The sequence below is a fragment of the Fundulus heteroclitus genome, chromosome 10 (genome assembly GCF_011125445.2).
Source record: "Fundulus heteroclitus isolate FHET01 chromosome 10, MU-UCD_Fhet_4.1, whole genome shotgun sequence".
NCBI lineage: Eukaryota > Metazoa > Chordata > Actinopteri > Cyprinodontiformes > Fundulidae > Fundulus > Fundulus heteroclitus.
Genome location: NC_046370.1, coordinates 6,412,594 through 6,438,831, shown reverse-complemented (window position 1 = coordinate 6,438,831; position 26,238 = coordinate 6,412,594). Strand labels below are relative to the sequence as shown.

At 37.9% G+C, this 26,238-nt stretch overlaps 1 protein-coding gene across 5 annotated transcripts in view; it reads left to right on the top strand.

Moving 5' to 3' along the window:
- Positions 1 to 14,500: 14,500 nt before the first annotated feature.
- The window catches only part of LOC105939973 (SH3 and cysteine-rich domain-containing protein 2), a 47,990-nt gene continuing 36,252 nt past the window's right edge, over positions 14,501 to 26,238 (top strand). For 4 of the 5 annotated variants that reach the window (XR_002426801.2, XR_002426800.2, XM_021308518.2 and 1 more), the window contains exon 1: positions 14,505 to 14,956. Coding sequence is in view for 3 of the 5 variants with exons in the window: in XM_021308518.2 (XP_021164193.2) it covers positions 14,867 to 14,956 (90 nt within the window). In the remaining 2 variants the exon portion in view is untranslated. Of the gene's footprint in view, positions 14,957 to 26,238 lie in introns of all 5 variants that reach the window. The other variant, XM_021308517.2, reaches the window with a different exon arrangement.

The following is a 26,238-nucleotide window of genomic DNA, read 5'->3' as shown; positions in this document are numbered from 1 at the left end:
GCCACAACCTGTGTGCTGATGTTTGGTGTTTAATTTATTACAGGAATAGAGCAGCTCCATGCAATCTACTTTTATCCTAACCCAAACAGTTTTGCAAGCCACCGTAAAATCATCCAAGAATATTTGAATAATCCATATATGGAGGCGTCAGCAAGAATTTGCCTCCTAAGAGATTTCTTTTGTTAGCTTTTTTTCACATTTAAATGTTTGAAATCAAATACATTTTAATGACAGACAAATAGAACTTTTCAATAACAATTTTATTTATCAAGAGGGAAGGCTATTCAACCACCGTGGCCCTGTGTTAAAATATAACTTTCTCTTAGACTTAGACAACTTTATTTGTCATTTTGTATGCACAGAACGAAATTTTGTTGCATACAGCTTGTAAATTGCAGTAAAATTAAATTACAGTATAGGGTGCAGCAGTGATTTAAAAGTAAACAATTTAAATGTAGGTAAATCAATTTAAATGCTCTCAGGTAAATTAGGTAAATCATAAATTGAATGATGAAAGACCAAGAGGAGAATACTGCCTGACCAGTAGAATCAGGTTATCACTTCAACAGAACCTGTCAGACAACATGGAGTAGGATAAAAGGTCTCTCAGATGGCACCAGGAGGTCACAAACCAACCAAGGACAACATCACAGACTCACCTGCCTCTGTTAAGGTCAGTGCTAATGATCCAACAATAAGAAAAAATGGACATCATTGGACATTTCTAAGGCCATAAATCCACTTCTGACCAAAAAGAACCAAAAGGCTCGTCTTACAGTTCCTCAAAATATCCTGATGATCCCCAAGACTTTAGGATAAATATACTGTTGGCTGACAAGAAAAAAGAGAAACTTTGATCTAAGTTGTGTCACTTCTTAGATCTGATGTAACACTAACACAGCATGTCAAGAAACAAACCTCATTTCAAACATGATGGCGGTAGGGTTTGGGCCTAGTCATGTATTATGACTATTAAAAAGAAACACAAAAAAAATAGACATTTTTCAAATAAAACAATATACACCAAGCGTTCATCCTGACAGTCTTTACTTGGTCAATTTGGAGCTTGAAAAAAACTTTGAACCGGGTGCAATCAGCAGAAAAATGTTGCGCGATCTGCTGGCGGAACCACGTAACTTTTAGAAAACAAGATGGCGATGGTTGACAAAGCTACTGTAAAAGCTAGTAGACTGTGCTGCATTGCCTCGCAGTAAAGTGACAGCTCGCAGTTGCTAATTATTTCTTTTTGCACTTCCGCTGGACATTGCAGACTCACTGGGCTCCAATGCTTCTACTTGTTTACTTGTTGTGTGCATGCGGAATATCATACCTCTGGTCACATGATCTTGTTCTGGTAAATATTAGGGATGCACTGATATGAAAATTTCTGCTGATATCCATATCCTATATTTATATTGCTGTAATGTCCGATAACCAATATTTACTGGTGTGTGTGTGCGTAGATCAACTTTAAATCAATATTTTTTCATTATGATGGAAACTATGATTTTTTTTACATCATTATCCACAAATATCAACATGCTGTCCATCCTCTTTTTTTAAAACCTCAAAATAGACATAAAGGAGCGTTTCTTTAACAATGACAACATATGTCCTACAGTAGATCTTTATCACAAATTCTAACTTGTATTTTTTTCAAAATGCCAGGCAACTCTGAACGTCTAGACTTACATGCTCCTTTCCGTATGTGTTCTTTTGACACCATGAAAAACGACCACACTGCAGACACTCCTTCTCTGCTTCATCTAAAATGCCAACAATCCTGGCAGCAGTGCATTACTGTTACTGTCACATGTCCAACCCCACCTCCTCCAACTGTAGGAACACAGGCACACTAGATGGGAATAAACATCAGTTGTTAAAGCTATAGTTGGTTAGCCTCGTGAGACCATCCTGATCTCGCGAGCTTTCAAGGTTTCACTCGCAGATCAGTCTGGCTATAGCCTCGTGAGACCATCCTGATCTCGCGAGCTTTCAAGGTTTTACTCGCCGATCAGTATGGGCTCTCCCGTTAAAGAACAATTTTGGAGCCGTTCACCAAACGAATCCAATCAGCGTTGGCTTGGAGGCGGGTTAGTGTGACCAAAGGGAAGCGCGTTCAGTTCAGTCTAAACAACATGGCGGCTTCAGCCGATGAAATAGCGTTAGCGTGGCTATCGAGCAAGTTTGATCGGAAATACAGAGGATTCTTTGCTGAGCTAAAGAGCCTTAACCTGCAGCAGCAAGAGAGCTTGGCTTGTGGTTGTGTTTCGTCGTCGCGCGTACACAGAGCGACGACGAATTGATTGTTCATTTGGCCCGTCTATCCCCAACATAGGCCAATCAAGCTAACCAGTATTTTCGCCCCTTCCCAAAATTACTTCATCGGAAGGTTCCAGATGATATGCGGAGCAATCTATCTGGCGGCTTTCGGTTAGTCTGGCTACTCTCCTTTAAAGAAATTTGAGCCGGTCACCAAACGGAACGCAATCAGCTTGCTTTGAGGCGAGTTGAGGTGTGACGCAAAGGGAAGCGCGACAGTTCAGCCTAAAGAACAGTCGGCTTCAGCGAGTTTGCACTGCGTTAGCGCGGCTACGAGCAAGTTTTATCGGACTTACAGAGTATTCTTGCTGAGCTAACGAGCCTTTACCTGCAGCCAGCAAGAGTAGCTTGGCTTGTGGTGGTGTTTTCGTCGTCGCTCATAACAGAGCGACGACGAATCTGATTGGTCATTGGCCCGTCTATCACCAACATCGCAAACAGCTACCAGTATTTCGCCCCTTCCCAAAAATTACTTCCAACGGAAGGTTTCCAGATGGATATGCGGAGCAACTCTATCTGGCGGAGTCAGGTAAATAGTTGGTAATCCTGTTGAGAAACACTTTTTGTTATAGTGGGTGAAATAGTCCTTCCATCCTGACAGTGGTCAATGCATTATGTATTCAGAAAAAGGAGGTTAAAAAATGTATCTCTGTGGGAGCTGCAGGTCTGTAAAAACTCTGACCAATCATGTTAAATGGAAAGAACCCATCAGATGCCTTCAGGCATCGTCCCCCCCACACTCCCCTTTGTCCCTCAAGTGCAAAGTCAATGGTATCTCCCTATCTATCAGTTGTCCCACATGCCAATCATTCGGACACACTCACATAACGCCAGTGTATGTGCACGTTTATTGTTAGTTTCTGCTTGCTGGTTGCGCTTCCTACATAAACACACTTCTAATGTATCCGATTAGCTTAGCGATTAGCTTCAGTGTTAGCCATTCATTGTAGCTCCGCTGCTCTCACCGTATACTTTGAAAATGGCTGAGAGTCGCAAGAAGCAAACGGGTACAAGTTTATGAGAAGAAGAGAAAGAGGAAAAAAAGAAGAGGAAGACCTCAGTAGAAAGAAATAAGACCAGATGCGATTTTGGAGATTTTTTCCCACAAACACCCTGAGGAGCGGCAGAGTAGGTAAGTCGGTCACGCGCATGCACAATTATTTAAAAAGGTGCATATGTTTCTTACTGGCATTTGCAGAAAAATTACCAACTCTACCTTTAATCTCAGCCTAGTTTTACTTATCGGACTGATGCCGATATGTTAAATAATTACTAACATTGGCCAATACGATGTCAGTGCAGGTATATCGTTCATCTCTATCTTCATTTAAAATATAACACTTTTGTATGCAACCACAATCAGTTACTGCTGTAGAAATTCTTAGTCACGGTACATGCGAGGCCCCTTTAAAGTTTTTCCATTGGTAACAATTTTGCTTTGCAACAAGAAGGTCCTGGGTTGAAATCCCAGCATGGGATCATTCTGCATTGAGATTGCATGTTCTCCCCATGCATGCATGGTTTCTCTCCAGGTACTCCAGCTTCATCCTACAGTCCAAAAACATGGATAATCAGTCTGTAAACTGTCCTTGGGTAGGAGTTTGTGTGCATGGATGCTTGTCCTGCGTATCTCCAGACTAGCAACCTGTCAAGAATGTTCCCCACCGTTCACCCAATGACCCCTGAAGATAGGTGCCAACCCACCCAGGGCCCTACCAGGATAAGCCGGTAAAGACGATTGATGGATGAAACACTTTAGAGTGGCTAAATTACAAAAAAAAATCTGAAAACCAAATGAAGACAAAATTATTGTCCCTAAAGAGATGTGCTGTTTCATAAGTGTTGGGATGTGCTTGGATTCATTAATAATGAATGATTTTACTGTCAGGAGATATCTTTAAACATTCTTCATTTATTTTTACCATTTCAGCTGAAAATATAATTGGCTTAGTTGAAAATTTTAAATGCTTATAGGGTAATTAATTAAAATGTAATTAATTTGGTTGATTATAATTGTTTTTTAGCCTGAAATTACTTTTCCTCAAGCATATGAACGCCACAGCTTTTTTTTTCTTGGCTTTTTATTACTCCTCAGTTATTTTTGTCATTTTCTGACAACTTGAAAGCTTATTCATACACTTCTTCTTTTAATACCTCACACTTATAAATATCTTCACAGCTAACCAGTTAAAAAGGGCCTCAAAGCTTAAAATAGAGTCTAATCCTTCACATTGTCGTTAACGTTTTGACACTTTTCTCTTTTATTGCATGGCAACACAGAGATACACATTCCAAAAATTCTTCAGAAGCTGCATCAAAAAAACACACACACACACACACACACACACACACACACACACACACACACACACACACACACAACAACAACAACAAAGAAAACAACACAAGCCTGTTTCAGACATGAACAAACACTTGCTGGTTACTTCAGGAGGAAAATGTGCTTCTGGTATCGGGATTTGCAGGGTTGACGTTTGACCTAGATTCAGTTGGGATCTGTAGATGTTCATCACATCAAAGAGTTTAAATGAGGCGAGCTCATTTAAATAGAAAATCAGCTTTACAATGAAGCAGTTTTCACATAGTGGGATCATACACTTCAACGAAGGCTGAGTAGCTTGAGGCTTTTTTTTTTACCTAATTATTTTTGTCCTCATGAGACATGTGAAATATGCAGTTTGCCTTCTATTTTCTTTGTGAACTTTAAAAGCATGTTGCACTTGGCAGCCTACACAGCCTTGAATACCACCACAGGACGTGAGATTTCCTTTTTATGGACATTTGCAGTTTTTCCGCTCTACATTGACTGGCACAATATTAAGTGAACTAACACAGGGATTTGAATTCCAGTTACATTTGTGATTCACACTGTGACCACAAATGTAACTGGAATTCAAATCAGAAACAGTCCTTTGTACAAACATAGGACTGCTCTTAGGCTCAGTTAGCTGGTAAGAGATCTGCACTTGGTTTCCTGACCTAAGATGATTTGTGTGAGGACCCATCCTTACTCTACGGATTTTGTACGGACCGTTGCACATTTTCCAAGACACTGCAAAATCACCTCAGGATTATTCTGAAAAAGTTAAAAAACAAAACAACTGGACTTTTTTTCCAAAGTTTGAAGACGTTTCACTTCCCATCCAGAAAGCTTTCTCAACTCAATGCAGTAGTGTGGAGTTCCAAGCTTTATAATATTGCCCAACAAAGGCCCTGTTATGGCTTAGATAATATGCAAATTGAACCGAAACTGGTCCACCCCTCAACCCTTTTCTGGATGGGAAGCAAAACGTCTTCAAACTTCTGAAAAAAGTCCAGTTGTTTTTTTGTTTTTTTTACTTTTTTTGGAATGATCATGACCTGGATGACTGAAAATCTTCACCAGCACCTCAGGACTATAACACTTCTACCCCACTTTGTTCACAATTGCTGCATGGCCCGAAGTGTGTTTCTGATCAGGATAAAACCAAGAACTCTATTGCTTACTTCATCCAATCAAAGCACTCAGTAGTTTGGAAAAGTAACCCATTTATGTTTCTGATGGAGGAAATTAAACCCCACCTTCCATTCATCCTCGAATGTCCCTCCCTACAACCTTCTCCCACCTCTACCTCAAACTCCTCTCCTCCATGTAACAGATTTTGTTTTTTCTCTGCTCTAATTAGAATGTGGAGGGTTCCACAGTTGGTTCAAGGAAGTGATGTCCTGAGACAGGACATCTGCTTTGGGTCTCCAAAGCCTCCAGATGTTTGCATCATATTCATCAGTCATGCACCCCAAAGATTACCTTGAAAAATCATTTGAACTTTCCTTGTTGCGGGCAGGTACTTATTAGTGAACGTTGTTCAGCATGTAGATAGCAGATTGTTGTGAGATTTCTGACCCATAAGATGTCACTTTTTGCTGCTGTTCAGTAAACTTTGCAGATTTTTTTTTTTCAAACCTCTCTTATAATCGTTCTCACTGTGCGGTTTGGCAAGATAAACTTGGATCCTGGTACTGCTTGGATTGTCACAGTTTTTGATGTTTTAAACATTGAAATTACAAAATTAGCCTCTTTGTAGTTAGCAAGTAGAAACAATCTACTTGGCTGATCAACATTAGCAAAGTAGCCATTTCCTTGGAGCTATTTTCCTCCTCATGTAAATTAACATACATTTTTAAGAGGTTAGGTGAAACACCCCTCTTTGTCATGTCCTATTTATATCCCAGTGCAAAACATGAATTTATATTTAAAAGTTTCGAGACAGCCTGAAGAACTGAAAACAGCTAAGTATAATTTAAAAAAAACAACTTCAGTTTTATTCATCATATAGAAATGTTTGGGTGCCAATAAGTGTGGCATCAGGAAATTTAAAAACAAAACAAAACCCAGTTTTTGAACATTGGATTGAATAAAAACACAACGGTTCTTATTTTTCTTATTTACAATAATTACATTATTGTAAATAAGATTAATTCGTTTCCAAGCTCCTCGGAATTATTCACAAGTGTTGCCATTAAATCTTGAGGCATGTGCATATCTGTTTCCCATCTTACTTTTACAAATCTTCAACAAACAAGGGATAAATATGTTGGAGGCAGTTTTTAGTGCTTCAAAAATATGAACAAGCTGCTATTCTGTGCTTATATATATAAAAAAAAAAGATTTGTTGTCTTTTCCCTTTATCAGGGAAATGATGGCAGATTAAAAGACTGTTAAAAATAAAACAGCAGCCAACACAGTAAATTACATAAATGGTTTTGATTGGCCAATCCTGGACAGGACCGAAGGGGACATCTGTTTGGATGGGAGGGGGTCCAGTCCCTCTCTGCCAGAGCAAATGAAAGATGAGCTCACACACTCAGCTGCTTTCCAAGTTTAGTTCAGCCGCTGTCCCCTTGCTGACTCAATGCTGCTTCCTCTGGGGCCGCAAGACGTTTCGTGTTTCACTTTTAATTTGATATGCAGAAGCAGCCAACTTCCATTTATTACTGCAATCACATGAACGGTGAATTAGAAAACCTGCTCTCTGTTGCCAGTGTTTGTATCCTTGAAGCCTGTACTAGGGCTGAAGCACAATCAAAAGGTGAATAAATTATTTTCTCTGTTTTGTCTTAAGAATACATGGGCTTTGTAAGCACATATTGTATACTAAGTGGAGGAAATGTAAAGTAAACCAGTCAGTCATTTACTGATTAGTAGTCTTCACTGTTATTTTTCTATTTTAGAGCTTAAAATATTTCAAGCTTAATTTAATTAGTTCTTACGTTTAAAATTATAGTTGAATAAACATTTCTAGCCACCCTGAGATTTTAAAATTCTGAGCCAAGAACATGCCTGTTCTGGCATTATTCGGCAAGTTTGCGCACACAAACAATGATTTGCAATGGCTCCACTTTGCTTTCAGTTTATAAATTTTAAATATAAATATGTAAAAATTATCTTAGAATGCAGTCCTCAGACAGTGACGATGACAATGACTGACTTTGTATTTATTAGTACTATTGAGAAGGATTTGTTCTGAGTAATTGCCAGTGCAACATGGGAACCGGTCAGAATACACCACTAAAACCCAAGAACTCATATTTGGCCATGTTCCTTCCAGATACCACACCATAATTACCTCCCTTGGTCCCATTATCTCCATCTTACCCACATGCAGAAAAAAAAAACTTGCATGAAAACTTAAATGTAGTTGATGGTGTGCAGTTAATGGTGCAGAGTACATTTTAGATGATAGCTAGGGAAATGTAGCATGACACCTGCAAGTACAGAAAAGACAACGAAGGGTGAAATAAAGTTACCTTACTTGCCTGTTTTCTCAGTTTTTGTCCTTCCACAGAAAATACTACCTGCCCTGTGCCCCAGTGCTGAACCTGTTTCTTTTACTAAGCAGAGCCATGGACTGAGGTTGTCATGGTTTCCAGGTTTAAAGGTTTGGATTTTCTTTTGTATTATTGTTTCTGTATTTACTTGTTTATTTAGGTCTTGACATGTTAATTTGTAATTTTGTGTTTGGTTTCTTAACTTATTGTATATCTATTGTATTCTCTGTGCATTTAGTATTTTTTTTTTTTTTGGCTTAATTTAATCTTTATTTATACAGGCTGTCTCACTGATCTTATTTAAAAGACAGACCTGTTTGATTACACACACACAAAAAAACATCAAAGAAGTTGCAAAGACACAAACAATACAAAAAATTAAAAGACTTCACTTAAATTAAATAAGGTAATAAAATACAATCTAAAAACATGTTTCACAGGAAGATTTCTCTATTTTGTTTAAAAAAGTTTTTTTTTTTATCTTTTTGTCCTGGTTGAATTTCAAACTCACATGGGACATTGCTTTGAAAGTTGTGGGAATTCTGATTTGCTTGTTGATTTTATCCATGTGACAACCTTTTTTGTACATATATTTTGTAATTAGTATGATGTTAATGCTGAAGTTAGTGATAAGGTTGCCTTAATGGGGTTCAGGCTTGTGATTTACAAGTTATATTTACGTATATGTCTAAAATAGGAAAATAAGCAGTAAAGTTGCAGCAGTTGCAGAAGAGTTATGGTATTAAGTTTGTAACGGAAACATCAGGGATCAATGCATAACACTTTGTCCAATTACAAATAAAGCACTGATAAAAGAATCAAAAGCTGTGATGTGAGTTCAAAAAGACTTTTTCTTATTTGCAGGAAAGAAGGAGGAGAAATGTTGTCTGAGAGACAGAAGGCAAAAAATTAAATTCTGGCAGCATTCTGTTAGATGTTGCAATTTCTACTCCTGTTTCCTACCAACAACTGTGTCAGCAGAATATAGCTTTTATTGTATTAGAGAGATGTGCATTGGTTACGTAAATCAAAATGTTCCATATAATCAGTGATGTGGTAATCAATGGACTGTCATTCATTTGGTTCTGACACAAATAAAGAATATCCATTAAAGCTAATCATGATGGCTAAATATGTAAAAATAAATCATTAAGAGTAGTGGCATTCAAACTCAGTCTGTAAGGGCTGATGTTCTACAGCTTTTAGATGTTGCCCTGGTTCATTAGCAGGCATGTGCAGAGCTATGTGACATGCTAACAGGGTAACTCAATTATTTCTAGCAATTGTGTTGGAGAAAGAAAACATCTGTAACCTGGAAGGCGTTTTCTCCTTAGTTTGGAGGGATTAATTATTCAACGTGATCTTTATATATCTGCTGGCATTTTGTACAGACAAAGGACTCAAACACAAAGCTTGCCATAATTTTTTTTATAATTTACTTACTTAAACATAATGACCACAAGAGCTGCAGGATCATTGATGGTCTGGCTGTTGACTTTCTGCTCCAGCTTTCTGTACTGGCATGAACTGTGGAATCCTGGGGCAAAAGAATAGTTTTCCAATGTTAAGACCATTTTTTGTTTTTTGACCAGAAATCCACATTTATCACCTGTTAACTTCCATAGAGCTCACCCAGGCTTCTTCGTGAACTTGAGGCAAAAGTGCTTTAGTCGTGAATAGGGGGAGGCACCTCTATCGACCATATTCCCAGACGGAGGGTGTTTTTTCCTTAAGTAAGAAAATAATCTGTGTTTACTGCTATGGACAGTAACAAGCTGACAGAAGGTGCAGTGTCAGACTCCACATCATCCACCATATATGATAGTGTGGGTCCCGCTTTGAGGCTTTGACTCAAAAGGCTCCTCATGTACCAGAAACGTGTGTTAAAAAAATGTAAAGGCTGAATAGAATTCATAATTGTTTCATGTTTTTAAGATTTCTAGGTTTACTGGCTCTAAAATGGGATATTTGGCCTTTAGTTTATTTTCATGTAAAGCAAGTTTAATAAAAAAAAGTGCCTATAGCAATAATGGTTTTGTGAAAATATAGAAAGCTTTATGCATTTCAAAAAAAGTATAACATAATAGCTGCAGTCACGCCGTTTGAAAGGTTTTCCTATGTGACTTGTTCTATGTGTATGCTATTGTGTTTGTGCAGCATAAAGAGAAAGTGGATGAAGGGTAATGTTTTGTAAGTAGAGCAAAACAGCTCTCCTCCTAAGCACTCAATAAAAGATGATGCTGCAAAAATGGAAGCCAACAGGAGCTCTTGGCATGGCATGAGAACAAAAATCGTTCATGATTCAACACTAAGTGAAGTGATCATTAAAAACTAACAAAATTATAGATTTTGACACTTTAAGAATCTGACAAATGAAACCCAAATGTTTCAGGAGCTGAAAATGTTTTTCCTGTTTATCAGTTTTTCAACTAATACTTTAGAAATGTGCACATTAATGAGCCAGTATTGAATTAAGTATTGAACATGTCAACAATTCAAGCAATCCACATGTACAAATAAATCCAATAAGTTAGTCCAGATATGGAGTAATGAGTGAAAGATTGTAATCACACGCATAAAAAGTACTGAACACATGCTCAGAAATATATTAAATACTTTGGATACAAGCAATTTTTGGCTATGATAACTTCAAGAGATTTTCTGCATGAAAAAGGCATTGCTCAAGATTATCTTCAAATCTTGTCCTTTCTATGTGGTCAGATCTTCAGTTCTTTCCATAGATTTTTCCAGTGTCAGGTGATTGACTTGACAGATTGATTAATTTCAGTTTCTTAAAGCAATTATGAGTGTCCTTGACTGTGTGTTTGGGACTGTTATGTTGGACATCATTAGTTATCATAATCAACTGCAATCATTCGAGGTCTGAACATAACATACCCTGTTAAGAGAACCCACACATGATTATTCCACCTGCAAACTTTACTATACCCATGTTTTTTTTGTTGTTGTTTTTTTTGGATGATGTTCAGATCCATTCTTCCTTCAAACATGGTTTGTGCAAGCCAGACTATATCCTTACAGAATTTTAAGGGCTTTCCCCAGTCTTCTGCAGCAAATCTTTAACTGATGTCAATATGTTTTTTCTTGAGCATACAGTTTGGTGCAGCTATGTTCTTTCCACTTCCACATTATAGCAACAGTAAGACCTTTTTTGCAAAGCTCTCTTTGCTTTTACCAGTTGTATTATTCAGTGCGTAAGAATGTGTTGCAAATATTGATAGATTTCAGCTGATGTCTTGGCTTTCTATGCCTGTTTGATCATCGTTTTTTTCATGTATTCAGTAGGCTACCTGTTTCCTTTCTTATTCCATTTTTCCCTCAACTTTATTTGTGAACTAAATAGTTTTGATTTCTTCCTGAATTGCTTTAGTTGATGTCTGGTTTAAATCTTTTGTCAATGGCCACATTTGAAATATCTTAACTGTGAAAAGTTGATATGCTTTTCCTGTGGTAAAAAAACAAAATATCCAGAAAACACCTCTAAGCTATAGGTTTGTGTTATAGAAATACTGCCATGTAAGTTACATTAAGCTTTAGACGTCATGTTTGATGGAATCAGATCAAAGCGCAGATAACGTAAGACAAGTTTATTTATATAGCACCTTTTCAGTAACAAGACAATTCAAAGTGCTGTTCATGAACAGAAAAACATTACAGACATAGAAAAAAACATTATAGACTCAGGAAAAACAATAAGCTAAATAAATCCTTGACTAGAATTATATCATACATTAACAAACATACAGAAAGACTTAATTGTTTCTATTAATAATAAGAAATTAGTTAAGTAGATTCTCTGGGATTTCTGATCTAAAATAATTATGTGCAACCTTTGCAAAGCAGCAAATAAAATAGCTTCATTTGTTTCATTGTTTAAGATAAGGGCTTGGAAGTCACATGTTGAATGGTGGTTATATTTATTAAATAATAAAACAAGGCTTACAGAGTAACAGGGAAACAGGAATCAGGAACACGGCAATGATGAGACCAGATGAAGACAGAGGACGTGACAATTGGTAATGGCTGGGCTGATAATATATATAGGAGGGAAAACAGGAGGAGTAGCAGGTAGCATTATTTATACAGGTTAGATGAGTAACATTGAATTAAACAGAGAGAAAAGAGGGCAGTGAGCTGGCAGGAGCAGAGGGAGAACTGAATCTAACAGGGAAGCATGAAAATGACCAGATCTGAGGGGGGGTGGGGGTGGGGGGCGGGGTCTAACTAAACTTAGGAAGAGCAGAACTAACATAACTACTAAAATAAAGAACAGAAGCTAACTAAAATGAAAACCGAATCTAACAATCTGAAGAATGCGTAATAAACATAAATAATGAACAGAAAACTAATGACAAAAATCAGGATCTAAGGATGAATATTACGAAGGTGCAAAACATGAACAAACTGCAGGATCAACAAAAGTAATCAAACCCCAGGGGATCCTGACATTAGAAAGCTATTTTTTTAACAGTTCACTAAATTTGCAGCATACTGGATCATACCATCAGTGTACCACATGTACATAAAGAAGTCCTTTAAAAGACTTGTCAGCATTTTGTGCATTTCTAATAGAATAAGTAGGCCTTAATTACCTTATTCTCTATAAATAAACATTATGTTGTTGATAGAAAAAGTACAGTGGCTGTCGAGTTGCCCAAAAGTGGGGTTCAGAAAAACTGTCATAAAAATAACTAGAACATGGTGTTCCGTCCAATTCTGCTGCAACCACAAGCAAAAGACTGATAAACTATATCTCTATATCTGCACATTTCTATGGGGCTGCATAAATATTGTTTCAAGTCTCAGTTGTTTCAATATTAAACTCTGCATGCATGTTTTCAATTAAAAAAAAACACAACAAGGTTTAATCAATAGGAGAAATCTGTTAATGAAAGAACTGGGTGAAAATGGAAAGAGGCAACTCAGCTCACATGAAGCCTGATAATTAGTGAGACACTTGCAGAGGCAGCCGGGAGGAGCTGTCCTTAGTGCTGAATCAGCCACCCATGCTGGGCTGCCCATGCTCTCTGTGGACTGCGCAGTCACCTACACATGCTTGTACTGGTTAACCTGTATCTTCTTCATTGTCTGTGTTAATTCTTACACAAACAAGGGAGCCTGAATAAAACCACATCTTTTTTGTTGTTGTTTTTAAACATTCATTATTATACGCATATGAGGAGCCATGAGATGTAATTGCAGTAAGGGAAGTTGTTCTTTCCTGCTGAGGAAACTATAAAATGCATAACAGTGGTGTTTTGTATCCATAAAATCAATATTGTCTATCGGTATTCATTCTATTTCAGACATAAATACCACTGCATTAGAGCTCATTTGTCTTGCAGTATTTCACCACATATCAATATGCGCCTCCCTTAGTGGTTACAAACTAAATGCGTTGTGATTATATGAGGCGATCTGAACAGAATATGTCTGTCTATGTATAATCAGTTATATTTTCTATTGTGCACTGTGTACTGCAATTCAAATCTTATTAAAGTACTGAAATATATAAATTAACAATATTTGATCATCAACAGAAAACAATCAATTGTTACATCCTGCCTTACATGGATTAGCAAGTGTGGGACTCTAATGTTGATGCATTTTCATTGCAATGGACAGTGAAGCTTAAGTAAATTTCAAATGTGTGGACTGTTTAACCCACAATAAATTATGTGTAAAATATCTTGATGTAATCAACTTGCTACATTTAACACCAGATAAAATTTTATGGAAATGATGCTAAACAAAAGTTATGATCTTTGATATTTGAAGGGGACATATCATGCAAAATCCACTTTTTAGCTATTAAATAGATTTTGTTGTGTACTTGAAGTCTCGGAAATGTGGATGTAGTCTGTCCCGGTGCTGTATAGACATCTTTATATTCTTTTTGGGTCATATTTTACGAAGAGGTTGAGTTTTCTCTCTTTTCAGTTATGTTTTTTGAACAAGTACGTCACAGCTTTTGCTGTGGAGCTGTAAGATTGTGTCTAACGGATCTAATATAGAGTTCAGTTTGACACCATTTAATTTTCTATTATTTCCTAAATAGTTTTTCATCCTTTTGTTGTAATCTGGATTTTCTGCGTGAACAAATTACTGTTTACATTTTGTGCAGGTGTTTGGTTAGATAAGGGCACATGTGTAACAGAGATCAATCTTAACTTTATTTTGGATATTCTGCTGTTTTAGCTCTTATTTAAAAATTCACCACGTCTGAGCGTCATTGTCTCGCAGCCAATCACCGCAGACTTCTAATGCCCCTTTTTTTTCGCATTTGCCTGCCCATTTGAACCAATCAGAGCGTGCGGAGCACTTTGTATCGGCGAGATTAAAGTTGTTGGAAAGAGCGCGAGGAGAAACACGGACCGGGGTCACGAGACAGGCGCGAGACGGCGGAGGATGAACAGCAAGTCTTTCCGGATATTATTCTGTTTTTAATCCGATAATTCATTGGCTTTATTTCCACCCGTTCAGAGCTTTAAACCTGAGAGGAAGCGTCTCGTTTTCGAGGGATTTTGACTGTTCTTTTTTATTATTATTATTATTTGATAGATGGTGTTTGGAGTCTGAAACGTCCCCTCTCTTTTCCACGCCATATTTCAGACCTCCGGTATAAATGGTTTTCTCGTTCCTCTGTCGCCGCGGACCTCTGGCTTTGCTGCTGGAGGAACATTTTCACTGATCCGAGATGACGGAAATCAGCGAAAAAGAGAGCGAACCTCAGAACCGGGACCTGAGCCGGCAGGGTACCACCGTGTCCGGTCAGCCGGAATCAAAGGTAGCAACACACCTGTTCAACAAACAGCAGCTTTGAAACAAGCGAAACCAACGATTAATCATTTAATCTGCAGGTAAAGGGGCTGTATGAAGCCAGGAATGTTTAATAATAAGTCGGATGTGTTTTTTTAATAAATAATTGTGGTGCTTCTGTGTTTGGTAACATTGGGGGGTCTATAAATCCAAGCGCAGGTAATTTTAGACAGAAATCAGTGACTGCGCGCTTCTCTGCCTTACGAAGCTAATTCTGTGGTGGCTCCAGGTGTTGCATAACAACTCTAAGCCACTGTAATTCTCCCACCTTGTCTGACCTCAAAGTTAGAGCGCAGAGATTACACAAAGGTGCGCATGTTCTCTTTGGCATGTGCGCCGAAACAAGTAAGGTAAGGCAGGGCACATTTATTTCTATAACACATTTCAAAACAAAGACAACGCAAATGGGAAAACTGAAACTAAAAGCAAATATTAAAAACAGTTGGAATACAAAGTTGAACTAATGATGTTTCAGTAAAACAGTTTAATTAGAACAGTCAAAGGCAATCCTAAACAAATGTGTTTTTAATCTTGATTTAAAGGAACTCAAGCTTTCAACACTTTTACAGTTTTCTGGAAGTTTGTTCCAGATCAGTGGAGCATAGGAACTAAATGCTGCTTCTCCTTGTTTAGTTCTGGTTCTAGGTATGCAGAGCAGGCTGGAGCCAGACGACCTTAGTGGTCTGGAGGATTGATACACTGACAAGTCTGTGATGTATTTAGATGCTAAGCTACTCAGTGATTTATAGACTTTTTAATACTTACTAACAGAAGTATTTTAATATATATATATATATATATATATATATATATATATATATATATATATATATATATATATATATATATATATATATATATATATATATATATTTAAAGTCACTCTGAGATACAGGGAGCCAGTGTAAGGACTTTAGAACTGGGCTGATATCTCTACTTTCTTAGTCTTAGTGAGTAAACACCACTGAACAAAAAAAGTTTTCCTTTCTCTGAAGACCACAAATAAAGGGCAGCCCCCTTTTTTTCCTGAATGATGTCCTTAAATTGTTTCAGTTGCACAAGAAAACTGTTTTCAGACTCTTGTGGCTTAGTGTGCTGTAGTTAAAATAAGTGTTTCACATTTACTTAGAAAGCGTAAACTAAGTAGTAATTGAAGGTGTTGCTTATTAAAAATGTTGGCATGTTAACATTTCGAAGTCAGCACTATTATTCTATTTAAATCCCAAGCTCCAATTGGAAGTATATTTATATACAAGAAATAATTGTTGAACAAATTCACGTGTGGCACAGTTATTACCACCACTGCTGTCAACACTTTGTATAGCCTATTGTACAAAGTGTTGTACAACACTTTTAAGACTTATTGCTTGGCTGCAGCATAGAGGGAAGGGGATTTTTGCTAATGCCTCTTTGTGCAATCTCTATACATCCATATGTCCTATGTCCCTGCTTAAGATGTCCACCCTTCATTCTAAATGCTTTTATATAGTATTTATTTCTGGGGGCTGAGATGGCCATCAAAATAATGTTGATTTTTATACCTGGTGAAGCATTTTGGGTCATTATCCTACAGTTTGCCATCAAAGTCTTCTAAATTTCTTTTATTTTAACCCCCCTTGTATTTCCAAGGCTTTCAGGATGCCATGTACTCTGAAAAGGTTCCCTGTGAAACAGGCCCACAGCATCACAGATCCCCTAACATACTTTACTCTAGCCATGAAATGCTTTGTCTAATTTGTGTCGTTTGCTTTACTGCAGACCCACCTGCAGAATTATTTTTTAAACTCATTCGTATTTTCATCTGACCAAATCACATCCCAGAAGAGTTTTGGAAACGCACGTTTATGTTTGTGATGGTAGGACTGAAAAGTCTTTTTCTGGCATTTGTGCACCCAAAGATGTCCCGTCTTTGCTGCGATGCTCTTAATGTGAGCTTTGAAGATTATTATTTTCAATCTCTTTTTATCCTGCTTGATGTGTGGGCAGTTAGATAATTGTGGGTCTCGATCCAGCCTGTGCGGTGGTTAAAAGAAATGGTCCTTTGTGTCACGCCTTGTTTATATCCCGCTTAAAAAGAAAGTCTCTAATATTTAAAAGTTCCACGAAATGATGCCAAACTTAAAAAAGTAAAGAATGAATAACAATTCTTAAGCTACATTTATTTTAAGTCAAAGCTGCGCATCTCATTGAATTGCAACCGAGAACTCAGAATGTGCAACATTAGAACCCAAAACCCACCTCAGAGCACTGTTTGGATGCAAAATGTGGTGGGTTATGATACATGAAGGGGCATGTGTAAGCACTCTGCGTTCAAATAATGTCTTTGACCAGCTGGATGGACTTTCAGTGGCCTTGATACATGAACTTCATCTAGATTTCTGTCAACAAATGGACCCAGCTCATACAAAGTAGTGAGGTAACTGATGGAAGGAAAATGAGGAGAAGAGTGAAAAAAAATGTGGCTTGGTCACATTATAATTTTCCACAACTCTATCCCAAATCATTTGTCTTCCTGATATTGTGCAAACCTTTTTTTAAAGGGATCCTTGAGAAAAAGTTGTGCCAGAACATGATTAACATGAGCTCATTACTTTTCTGAATAAATGTACAAAAGTTATAGACTGGATTTAACTCCATTCTTTACTGTGTGAATACCCTGCAATAAGAAAATCAGAATTTATGTGAAAGCTTTGTCGCCTCATGGTAATCACTTGGATTCTCCAATTTCTTGAATGAGGAATCGAATAGAGCTCCATGTGAGCCTCCTTTTTATAACCTAATCCTGTTTTAAACTTCACCCCAACTTTAACCCTGACCTGCCTGAAGTTTCTCTTAGTCTCCATGATGCTCTTTGCTCACTGGGTTACTCCAAAAATCCTTTGAGGCCTTCACAGAACCCCTGCGGGAGCTATGCTAAGATTATGTGGCACACCGGTGGCTCCTATTCGCTAAATAGGGATCTTGTTAAAGGCTAATGGTTGCACGCACTTCTATTTGGGGTTATCAGAGTTGAGTGGGTTGAATACCACCTTTTTTACATTTGATCTCTATGAAAGTCGCTTAAAATCCCAACAAAATACATTGAAGTTTATAGTTTTAACGTGATAAAACGTAAGAAAGTTCAAGGGTTATGAATAGTTTTGCCAGGCAAAGTAGCCGCCTTCTACTTGCTGATAATCCACTGGTGTAGAGATTTAGACTTAATCAGGATTCTAAGGATTTATAGTGCTTATCTGATTAATTTATCATCATATAAATCTTAAACTTGTTCCTGCTCTTTAATTTGACCACCAGATTCATTTTATTTTTTGCTTTCAACTGAGCTGTAACAAGCAGCCTTAATTTCCAGACATTAGTTTGTGGTAAATGTTATTGGTTATCTCCACAGAGACCAAGATTAAGCCCAGCTGAACAGATTTCTTGTTGTCTCTGTTTGTCCACAGACACCATAACGAATGGTGGGCAGTGAGGTGCTGCTTGAATTTATGAGCCAATCAGCTAGCAGATGTTTGCGGTGTCCTGCTAGGGGCTAGGTCATAATTCACCCAAGTGTTTGCCGAGACAAAATAGATCTCCAAGCGGCATCGACCGGGTAGTTCAGAGGTTTATTAAGGCCCTGTTGGCAGCCCGGTTTCCTAAACATCCTGCAGAAGAACGAAGCGGAAAGGAGAGGAAATTATTAAACGTATATCACAAGATGTCTCTTTGGTAGCTTTCTTTAGGGTATCCTTTGAGCTCCTTTTCCTTTCTTCCAGTGAATCCTTATCTCTTCTCTGCGTTCTAATAATCTCAACCTTTTGAATTTCTTTTTTGCATCCATCCGTCTCGCTTCCCTTCGCTATTGTCTCTCAACAGTCTCTCAGCCCGTCAGCAGCAAAACTCCTTCATGTCTCTCTCCTATCCCTCTCTGCTCTCCCTTAGAGTATTTATTACAGTGCTAAGTGGGCCCACCAGCTTTCTAGAGTGCTTCTAATAAAGGCAGTGACACAGAGTGAATAGTTATTCCACCTCCTCCAGCTACGGGCAAGGTGACGGCTGCAAAAAATATTTTTATTCCTCTATAATCACTTGGGGCTCATGTCATTCAAATATCTTGCACTCAGAATTGGATTTATGTTTGAGAAGATGAGAGAGTCAAACTGGTCGAAAGGCAGTCTCCCACCATATCCTCTTGTTTAAAGGGGCCTCGTCACTTATATTGACCATTTAAAAAAAACACAGAAAACATATATTCTTCAAATGAAATAATATACGGCAAGCTTTTGTCCTGATAGTGTTTACTAGTCCTTTTTGAGCCTGAAAAGAACTTTGCACCGGCCGCGATCAGCAGACATGTACATTGTTGTGCAGTCTGCCGGCATTACTGTAAAACGATCAGCAAGCGAGATGGCGACAATTGATGCAGCTACTTTAAGAGCCAGTCTACCGTCCTGCAATGCCTCACAGTGAAGAGACAGCTCTGTGTGGTCGAAGACCAACCTGATCTACAGGGTCCCAGATTACCGAACCTCTTTCTTTTCACACCCCCGCTGGACGGTGCTGACTCATTCGGCTCCATTGCTTCTCCATGTTTACTCACTGCCCGCTTGAGCAATATCATACTTCCGGTCAAACGGTCTTGTTATGGATTACTATACACAAAAAGTGCTTTGTTTACTAACAAATAGATAAAGTGTAAAACACGGTGATAAGACAAGAGCCAACAGGGAGTGATAATTTAATCGGAAAAGCTTTGTATGCAATCAGTGAGTGTTACGCCCACTTTAGGCTGGAAGACAGGGTTAACATAATAAAAGAGCCTTTTCTGCTTTAAAAATACTGATGGGAGAACTTTCTCCAGCATCTGATTAAAATCAATTTAAACCACACTAATGATATATAAACAAATTAGACTTTTAGGAACCATAACTTTCTAAATCTTGATATTAAAAAAAATACTTACAGAAAAACATAATTGTATTTGTATTTCCATCTAAATAATTTCTTACATGTGGATGAGGGGTGAAAATGCTTGTTTTGCAACATGAATGTCAATTTGAACTGATCTTTTAGTTTAATGCCAAGATTTTCCAAAAAAGACGCACTTGTTCAGGACTTAAAAAAAAAGCCTTAGCTTTGTGTTTTAATGGCACTTGCAGATTTGATAAGGCTGGGACAAAGAGACTGCCTTCCAGGACTGTTTTATTTGTTTTTAAAAGAATTGCAGCTGTTCTCTCAGTTCTGGTATAACATTTTTCTACATTAACAGCCATGGAAATTAATATTTGAACTCCAAAGTGCTTTGCTAAACCCTTTATCTCTTTCTCTCTTTATTACTTCTTCAGGGCCATTGGACATATGGTAGCTGTAAGTCTCTTTATCTTCATCTCCTAACGCCACCTCCTAAAAACCATAAGTTTTTCCTTTCGGGAAGGGTGTTCTTGGATAAGTGGCATATTTTGTGCGATTACACATCTGTTTTATGCAGAAAAATCTGACGACAAGAAACTTGGGTTGTTGTTTAATAGTCAGCAGACTGAAGCTTTGCCTCATCATCTCGGCAGTTTCTGCAAGATTCCTGAATCGTCATGCGTGCTTTCTGTTGTTTCAGTGAGGATGAAATGATGGTTGTACGCCACATAAATTTTAATAAAGCCTTTGAAGTGGCTGTGACTGCTGATAATGCAAGGTGTAGGTATGCTGCAGTCTCCAGGGCCTCTACACAGTTCACTGAATATTTGGCCAGCACGGAGACATTTTAATGAGACTGCAACGATGAAAACCATTTCTTTCCAACTCTGCCTCTCACCTTCATTTCACATTTACCCCCTTATCAGTTTTGTATTATTTTTATGCCCCACACATAGATTATGTAACACCTTTCTCTTTCCATTTCCGCTGTCCGATGACCTTTTCCACCTGTCCTTCAGTTCCTCGTTCTTTCTTTTTTTTTTTGTCTCAGCTGCACCATCACTGTTAAATTCCCATTATGACCTCCCTGATGTTTAGATAATGCTTGATTGTAAAGATGAAGGTTATTTAGAAATGCTCAGGTGGGAGATGAGTAAAAATTATACACAAAACAGGCCCTCGCTGACTACAATAAACAACATGCCTCATTTTGTAATTTTCTACTATGATTCCACGTTATTTGCAGCTCATTAAACCAGTCTTACGTGTGTATTTGCCCAACGGTGAATAATGCAGAGATTCTTCATTTGCATTTTCCAACAGTGCTGGCATTTAGCTACATGTCCATTACAGAATAAAATCCCAGCTTTTTTAGTGAGCGAATACTATGGAGCGCTTCTTACACATGCCAACTTCTATCTGTAAACTTGACGAGAGAAGATGACATTTCCTAACAACACGGATTCAGCCTCCTTTTGTTTATTTAATTATTATCTCTGTTTGCAGATGGATGCATCACTCAGTCTATATAATGTCTGACTGACTGAGATATGTTTATGATTTCCATGCATAAATGAATGGAATAGTGATAGTCTGATCTGAAACACATAAAGGCTGAAAGCTCCGGCTAGAAAATACACAATTAAGAGAATATAATCTCTGCCTCAATGCTAAATTACATCAAGTTAGGGGTTAGTTCTTATTCTGACACCCCTAAATAAAAAACAGTGCAGCCAATTGACTTTAGAAGGCACATAACTAGTAAGAGTGCTAAAGAGTCCATTTAGGAGTAATTTAATCTCAGCATAAAAACAGCTGTTCTGTAGAGGCCTGAGAGGTATTCTAGAGAGCATTAGTCAAGAAAAAGCTGTTTAAAGCAGAGTTAGGTCATAAAACAATTGAATTGTTCATCAATCTTTTAAAAAATAATAAAAAAAAAAAATATATATAATGCCACCCTAAATTGACCCAGACAAGACCATCTATCTGTCGTGAAACATTGGTAGACTATTAACCAGAGAGGAAGCCGCATGGCCCATTGCAACTCTGGAAGGCATGCAGAGATCTGTTGACACGATACCCATTAGTCACACAATCCACAAATATGTCCTTTATGAACGAGAGGCAAGAAGAAAGCCAATTTTTGAAATAAACAACAACACAAGTCCAAAGCCTCAGAGGGGACACAGCAAGCATGTGAATGAAGATGCTCGGGTCAGAGGAGACCACAATTCACTGCACATTACCCTGAATATACTATACTCCAGGTGAAACAAGGTGGCAGTAGCATCATGCTGTGGAGGTGCGTTTCTTCAGCAGGAACGGGGAAGCTGGTTAAAATTGTTGGAAAGAAAGATAGTAAATGGACTGAACTTATATAGCGCTTTTCCAGTCATGCTGACCACCCAAAGCACTGTACACTATAGCCACATTCACCCAATCGCTCTCACTAACGCACACATACACTGAGATGCAGCTCGGTAGGCAACTTGGGGTTAAGTGCCTTGCCAAGGGGCACATCGACATGTGGCAAGGGGAAGCTGGAATTGAATCCACAACCTTTTGATTGCCAGACGACTACTCAACCCATCAAGCCACAGTCAAGCAGTGTTTGAGGGCATAAAAGACTTGAGAATGGGGAGAGGGTTTGCCTTCTAGTGGGACAATGACCAGATTCTTAAGTGTTTTGGAAATTATCCTGTCAATCCTGTCTGACTGAGCTTGAAATATTTTGCTAAGAAAATAAGGAATCAAATTAATTCTCTAGATAAAATAGATAAAACATCCATCCATCCGTTTTCTAACACGTCTATCCCTTGTGGGGTCGCGAGGGGTGCTGGTGCCTATCTCCAAGTGTCCATGGGCGAGAGGCAGGGTACACCTGGACAGGTCGCCAGTCTATCGCAGGGCTAGATAAAACAAAAAACAAAAAATATAAATGTAATAGTAAGGTGTCTTGGTATAGCGACCAGGGCTTAAAAATAAATGAATGGACATCTTTCAGGATTTGTATGTATAGAAGCATCCACATACACATTTTGTTGAACTTGATAAACCTGTTAATACAGGTCTTTCACACACAGAGTCCCAAAAATCCCGTAGAAGTTTCTAAATTCAACATCTAATGTGAAAAGCTTGGAGGGATGTCAATACTTCTTTGAGGCCATGCCGTTGCAACAAGAATGCCTGAAACTGTGAGGAGAGCATCTGTAATGGATGTTTAAGTCTCAGGCTGTGTTTTGAGGATAATAAGGAAATAAAACAGGCTATAAATATGATTGTGGGTAACCAACTTGCTGTATTCACGGTCACTTTACCATTATATGCAAATCAATGAGCCGTTGTGATTGTCAGCGATTTCTAAGAGCTCCTTCTGCAGTTAAGCCCTTTTAACTGCCGGATTTGGAAATGAAAGCCTCTCTTGCTGCACACTTTAGCAGGCAGCTTGTGGGCTGCTGGAGTCTGCTTAAATGCAAATCAGAAAAAAAAGAAAAGAAAAGAAAAAAAAACCCGACCCTGGAAACAACAGGCAGGCCTTTTAAAGCCACACAGAGGTGTGACTGTATCAAGAAGAGGAGGATGCAAGAATTTGCTGTGGTTCATTCAGCGTCTGTCATTTTGGTATGATATAGAAAAGTTTTTTTACTATATCAGAGACAGAAAATCATCAGGACGCAGCTCATCCAGTTATCAAGTGTTAAATTAGTGAAAAAATAAATATCAAATGAAACTCTGATATAAATCTGTGTTCTATCATGTAGTTTCCCCCTTTTAGTTCTTTTCTAAAACAACTTGATTGTTCATTTACCCATTTGTACCTCATAAATTACCACTCCATCTTGCCCCGTGATTGTAGGCTTGGTGGCTGATGGAGCAATGTTTTGTCTACATCCAACACGTTATACGTTTTCAACCTCTGTTTGGTGTCTTTTGAGTTACTTTCTGGGCAAGTGAAAAGAAATGTTGAGAAAAAATATGACAAATACCGTTTAAAAGACTAAAAAGATAATAGTATGAAAACTAATATTTATGTAAAACAGCTTTTCATTTGGTAAGAAGTTTTTTTCCGTTTATTTTGGGCACCAGTAGAATGACTTCTCATCCACAGAAAAGGTTGATTTAGTTCACTTTTTACAAACATGCTCAAGCTGCATGGATGCTTATTGACGTCACCTTTCATTTAAAGCACAGCTCATGGTGAGGAAAGCAAAACGCATACTCAGACTTCAATGTGTTCAGTAAGATAATTTGAGACCTTAAGCCACAAGAGATGGGATGTTATACTTCACTCAGCATCAATTCTGTGTCATATATAAATCTGTGCATATCTGGGATAGTGTGTTTTTTCTCTTTTTGTGTTATTGAAATCAGTTTGCTACATTATGGGTTGTTTCGTTTCCATTTTGACCTGTCCTAGCTGGTACTTTTTTAATAATACCCCTGCTTAGGTTGTAGTATAGGCATAAAAGGACCAACTCTTATCCTATCAGTTGCCTTTTTCTGTTTCTGTGACACTGTGAGGAACTGAGTAACAAGCAGCCTTTATTCCCCCTCATATTAGCTGCATTATTCAGTAAAATGACATGGAAGCATGCTTTTGGTAATTACTGATCCATTTACACTGCAAAAAGGGAACTAAAAGTAAGTAAAATTTTCTAGAAATGTGTCTATTTTTCATTGATTTGAGCAGGTAAATTAGACTATTTGCCAGTGGGATTAGTAGTTCTACCTCCTAAAATAAGATAATTAGATATTCTGCACTTGGAAAATGATGATGGAGATGTATTGTTCCTACTTTAAGTGCAAAAATCTTATTCCGTTGGCAAATAATCATATTTGCCAATCTGCTCAAATCCAAATAAAATGCACTCATTTCAAGAAAAATTTACTTAATTTCAGTTTCCTTTTTGCCGTGTTGTATCTCCTTAAATGCTTGTGTCTCTGCTCCAGACATCAATAAGTCTGTCCAGAGAAGCTGAGCAGCAACACCAGGAAAACCTGTGATCTCCAAGTATCTGTAGTAAAGTCAATAACAGTCATATCGTTCAACATTCCCTGCGGGTGATTCTGGATTTTTTAATTTATCTGAGGCCGGGCTATGTTTTCTGTTTCCACAGGGGAGAACGTACTCTGGGTTTTGCAGCTGTAATGGAGGATCAAAACCTATATTTACCATCCCAGCGATGGGTTGATTGTCCAGAGCAACATTTTCAGTAAACCGTTCTCTAATCCTGTTTGCCTTATCGTGGTCCCTTTGAAATGTATCCTCTTTAAGTTTCCTCCTAACTCTATTACTTCCCCTCTTACTGGGTTTCAGCCTCGTAAACTCGTATTTGGACGTGTTGCTCTTTCAGTACAGCCTTGTGATGAAAGAGCCATATGTTGTGACTGTTTTACTGCTGTTGTTTCAAAGAGCAGACAGGTTTGTAACACTAGTTGGCATCTCAGCCTTTTAGAGCAGGTTATAGCTTTCACAACACAGGTAACATACGATCAAAAATGTCAGGGTGACAATAGGTATCAAATTGAAAACCGTCCCCTACATATCACTGGTAAATGCCTTACCAGGAGTTTTGATCGAGACATGTTGCCTCTGCGTATTGGTTACACTTTCCAACAATCATTCATTGCAATATTGGCGTTTTACTTGTTTACCCAAAAAACAAATATGACAACGCAGTTTTAGGCTTGCTCTGAATTCTTGTTAAAAAAATCCCCCCAAGACAATAGGGCAGAATGCTGGCAATCGAAGATTAACTATTTTGTCTTATTTGAAGTGAAAAATGTGCTCAATGAGTAAAGATCAGCATGGCAGGAATTTAAAACTACCGACTTAAGAGTTTGTCATAGGCCTGGATGATATAGAAAAAAAGCATATCAATAAAATAGATAGAATAGATATCGATAATTATCAACAAATTCAAAATATATATTTTAAGTGCAGCCCTGGCCATTTTGTGCTGTTGTTTAGCGACCTATTTCTAGATACAGAACACACAAACGCTGAATTCAAACTCAACCCTTTATTCAACCAACTTTTTACCAAATCTGAAGAAAAAAAAAATTTAAAAAGTATGCGTGCTCGCTGAACTCTCTGAAGTGGGTGGAGCTTGGTAGTGGAGCGTTCCTGGGTCTGCGTTTGTGATTGGTTGGGAGGATGTAATGAATATAGTATTAACCTACATGATAGGCTAGAATGCAAAATGTTATTCTATTGAACTTTTTATTTACCCTTTTTTTCTATCATCGATATACGTCTATCGAAAGATATATATATGTTGATACTGAATTATTGTCCAGCCCTAGTTTGTCATAACCAGCCCTCTTCTTTATAATGCTGCTTCTCAACTATCAGCATTG